This window comes from Conger conger, chromosome 19, assembly GCF_963514075.1.
Source record: "Conger conger chromosome 19, fConCon1.1, whole genome shotgun sequence".
In the NCBI taxonomy this organism is placed as follows: Eukaryota; Metazoa; Chordata; class Actinopteri; order Anguilliformes; family Congridae; genus Conger; species Conger conger.
In genome coordinates, this window is record NC_083778.1 from 14,737,705 (window position 1) to 14,742,704 (window position 5,000).

Here is a 5,000-nt window from a genome sequence, read left to right on the forward strand (position 1 = left end):
CCCGTAAGCTTGAACGCGTTGCAGCGTCTGTAGCCGATCCTCCGGAGTCAGGTTGCTCAGAAAGCGTTCGCTGAGTCTGTAGGGTCGAGACTGAGCCGAACCACGCGTCCTGTATCACTTGCACCTAATTGATTGTCTCTAAACTTCACTTCCTCAAACCACAGCAAGCTTTCTCCCCTCCTTCATTATTAATAAGCCCTCGCACAGTCAGGAATGCGTGGAGTATGACTCTACAACACTCTCTCCCGCATTAATAATTCATAACATTTTGGCAGCAGGGTCAACCAGCCTCCCATCAGCGGCTATGGATTTAAATATTCATTGGGTTATTAATAATGCATGCTTTTGCAACACTGTCGGTGTGATTGGCTGATGGTACAAAACGAGGGCGCAGGGTTGGCCGGCTTCAATGAGGTTAAGAGCACTTCATCTGATCTGACCACAACCGCCCACGGCTGAACACAATGGCCCAGTGCGGTCCTTTTGTGTTTGTTTGTTCAAATGTAATCAACAAATTAGTATGAACCCAGCTGCTGGAAAACAAAATGTTCTCACAGTGTTCCTGGGATGTTTCGTCAAGGTTATAACATCGCGGCAACATTGCGAAAACGTTTTGTGTCAACTGTCACTTTCAGTCAGTCAGTTTGGCAACATGTTCAAATCTTATTCTGTTAGCTATCAGTTTGAAAAGGTAGTGTGCGGCAAACAAAAATAGCTGCTGATGGGGGAAAAAAGTTTGTTTTAATACAATTTCATCTAATATTTGTTCTTACCTTTACAAATAAATCGCAGGTTAGCAACAAATCAGCTAGCTGGCAAATCGTATGCATTTGTATTTAAAAGGTGTTGGTGGCGAACTAAACGGAATGTTTTTTTAAAATCATTCAACAGTGGCTGTTTGCAGCAAACATAGTTCTCTGTGAACGTTGGCTGTCTCGAGCACACGCCTGGACTTCCAGCGTTTGGCTGAGAAGTTGGCAGTCTTGTTAGTTCTCGGATTTACAACTGGCCAGGATTCTTTGTCGTGGGTTTGGAGGTTGTGTTCTCGCTCTATGTGCCATAGCTTTTTCATAACTACCTGAAGGTCTGCCGTTGTTTTGCGTTCAAACAGTACAAAACATCTTACTTTCCCTAATCGGCCAGATATTCCATAATCGTTTTATTGACGCACCGCGCAAACCGGAGAACAAGCCCTCCGCTGATGGTACAACGATAATTGCGATAATCCTAATCCCAAATGGAGTCGTAATCCTAATCCCAAACGATCTGTAATCCTAATCCCAAATGAGCCATAATAACCGTTATCCCAAATGTGAGCTGGTGGAGTTAAGGCCTGGCACAGTGGCAGGTAATCAAAGAGAAAAAAACCTAGAAAAACAGTTTTACAGTATGACACCCAGTTATTGTACAGAAGGGCGACATGGCTCAGGCAGTAAGAGCAGTCATCTGGCAGTCGGAGGGTTGCCTGTTCGATCCCCCGCCCGGGCTGTGTCGAAGTGTCCCTGAGCAAGACACCTAACCCCCATTTGCTCCTGACGAGCTGGTCGGAGCCTTGCATGGCAGCTAATCGCCGTTGGCGTGTGTGTGAATGGGTGAATGAGAAGCATCAATTGTACAGCGCTTTGGATAAAAGCGCTATATAAATGCCAACCATTTACCATTTATATGTTTTCCCAAAATGAATCACCAAAAATGAATGGCAGCGGCAATAATAATACAACCATAATTTTTTTGGTAACGCTTTATTTTACAGCCCGTTTATTACATAGCACTTACCGGGTAAGTTCACAGCTACTAGTGGAATTATGAGGTAAGTACTTTCATTTCAGTGGTAAGTACTGTGAAACAAAGTCTGTAAGTACCATATGTAAGTACATAAGTACGTATGCGATTTTGCAGCTTGTTTCAGTGTACTTACCTCTGAAATCAAAGTACTTGCCTCATACCTGCCATTTACATGGTAAGTACAAGGTAATTAACGGGCTGTAAAATAAAGCGATACTGATTTATATGTATATTAATTTTCGGTTATTAAATGAAAGGGGCCGGTTCTCGGGCACCTGCAGGTGAACTCTGAGCCACACGGCCCTGATCTCACCTCCACTCCCGGAGGCCTGAGCCCGGCCCGGCTGCTAAGAGGCTTATGGGGGCCCTGTCGCGGGCTGCGGGAGACCTCCCAAAGCGTAATCCTCCCCGGCCACATCCCGCTGAGTGTGCCAGCCACGCTCCGCCTGACCCCTGACCTCTGCAGCCATTGGTCCGGTCTGATGGGGTGCGGAGCGGAGAGGTGAGGTGAGAGGTCGCTTTTTACATGACGTGTTGCGTAGCTGACGTTTTATACAAGGCGACTTACGGTTGATTAGACTAGGCAGGGGACAATCCCCCCTGGGAGTAATGTGGGGTTCAGGGCCTTTGTGTGATTTGTTGTCCTCTGACTGTCAATCAGGTGAGGTTCTCCTCATTTCTTTGAGAAGAGGACCTGCTGTCTGTGGAAGCGGGAATGCCTCCAGCCACCTGCGGGAGTGTGTGTGTGTGTGTGTGCGTGCGTGTGATAGTCTAAGTGTGTGTCTCTGTGTGTGTGTGCACGCATATGTCAGTGTATCGGCCTGCATGTGTGTGTGCGTGCGTGTGTGTGTGTGTATGTGTTAAGAGTGTGTGTGTGTGTGCGCGTGTGTGTGCGTGTGTGTGTGTGTGTGTGTGTGTGTGTGTGTGTTAGAGTGTCTCCATCCAAGCGCAGTGTTCCTGAGGATGCTTCTCATGAATTCCTTTGAGAGGTGACATGTTCCCAGCGCCAGTGTCTCTGGAAGAGAGCCACCTCTGTTCAGACAGACAGCAGCTGTGCCTGGATCACCAGCAGGGATCTGAGCACAGGAACAACATCATGCATTTCACCGACAATCACTTCTGCAGTTCTCACATGGAATCTCTGTTTATTTTCGGGAGCAGAGACAGTTTCTTCTGCAGTGGTATTGGATTCAGGAGGCAGCTTCGGATTTTGCGTTACGCGTTATTTGGCTGACGCTTTTATCCATAAAAGGCTTACTGTTGATTAGACTACGCAGGAGACAATCTCCCCCCGGAGAAGGTTTCCACAGTCTCTTTTCCCATTATGTTATTCTCAGTCTGGCTGATGGGCTACACAGTGAGTTTAAAACATGGCATGGGGCACCAGCAGTGATACATCATTCAAAATTGCTATCATAAAGTCGGTATAATAAATAGGTTTGGTGAATTGTTCCTGGTGATAAATAGTGGCTGGAGAGCTCTAGTAAAACGGGGGTGTTTGTGTTTCAGTGCTGGCCAGTTTTCGGGGGACCCTGCAGCATGGCCTGCCCTTGGAGATCGGGGATACGGTGCAGATACTGGAGAAGTGTGAAGGTAATGTCTGTTTCCTGTGCAGCACACACACACGCACACGCACACGCACACACGCACGCACACACACACACGCACGCACGCACACGCACACGCACACACGCACGCACGCACACACACACTCTCACACACACACACACACACTCACACACACACTCTCACACACACACACACTCTCTCACACACACATACACACACACATACGCACGCACACACACACACACGCACACACACACACACACACACACACACACATACATACACACACACACACATACACACACATACACACACATACACACTCTCTCACACACACACACTCACACACACATACATACACACACACACACATACACACACATACACACTCTCTCACACACACACACACACATACACATATGCACGCACGCACACACACACTCACACACACACACACACCCCCACACACACACACACACACACATACACACACACACACACACTCACACACATACACACACACCCCCCCACACACACACACACACACATACACACACACTCACACACATGCACACACACACACACTCACTCACACACACACACGCACACACATACACACACTCACGCACGCACGCACACATACACTCACACACACACACACACATGCATACACACACTACAAGTAATTTTATCTACAGACACAGTTTAATACGTAACCCGCTCAAACATAATCAATCGTAAGTCACGACAGCCGTAACGATTTGCTTTCATGGTCTGGATGCCTTCATGTCCAGAGTAAATGTTCAGAGTAAAAATATACAGTGCTGTGCAGATATCGTAGGCACCCTAGACTTTATTAGAAATATGTTTATTGTTTTGTGTGTGTTAGTATAAAAGAACACATTTGAGATTTCTAAACATTCATTTTCCAAAAGATTTAATTTTACAGAGACATTTTGTGATATCACATTTTTGAAGATATTACTGTAAGCAATCGACTACTTTTTACATGAAAACTTGATCAAGGCTGTCTGAGATCAGAAGTAAGGAGCCAACCAAAGTCTGCAGAAGAACAAGTTCTCCAACATGCTTGGAACATCCTCCCTGCTGATTTTCTTAGCCAATGCTGTCCTGCAGTTCTATATCTCAGAGAAGTGATGCAGTTTTAAATCTGAAGGGCGGTCACAAAAAATATTGATTTGATTCAGTTTTTAACTATTCTGCCAAAAGACTGAAATGTAATGTACAATGCATCGTACGTTTATTTAGGACCTGTCATTGAATTATTTGTGAAGGAATCTTATCTATACACAATGTTATACAGGTGCCTAAGACGTCTGCACAGTACTGTAGTTCTAAAGGGTTTATACATAGGATGAAGACTTATAGCCCCAGAGTTTCATTAGCCTGTCTGTGGTCTCCCAGCCTCACCTAACTCTCACAATGAAACTTTGAAGCCGTTTTTCTCAAAAACATGGTTCGGTGGCACTGAAAATGAACTCCCTTGATATCTGGAGTGGAGAGATAACCGTGGTATCGTTAGAAAGCCTACATTCAGTTTCAGAAACTCAAAATACACCTGACACATATATAGACATCGGAGTTCATTTTGAGATGAAATGGGTCTTTGTCAAACGCACATCTGT

General features: G+C 45.6%; 1 protein-coding gene across 3 annotated transcripts in view; it reads left to right on the forward strand.

Moving 5' to 3' along the window:
* dock4 (dedicator of cytokinesis 4) overlaps positions 1–5,000 on the forward strand; it is an 84,895-nt gene that overhangs the window by 24,289 nt on the left and 55,606 nt on the right. For all 3 annotated transcript variants that reach the window (XM_061229180.1, XM_061229181.1, XM_061229182.1), the window contains exon 2: positions 3,295–3,378. In XM_061229180.1, the coding sequence (XP_061085164.1) occupies positions 3,295–3,378 (84 nt within the window). The remainder of the gene's footprint in view (positions 1–3,294; positions 3,379–5,000) is intronic.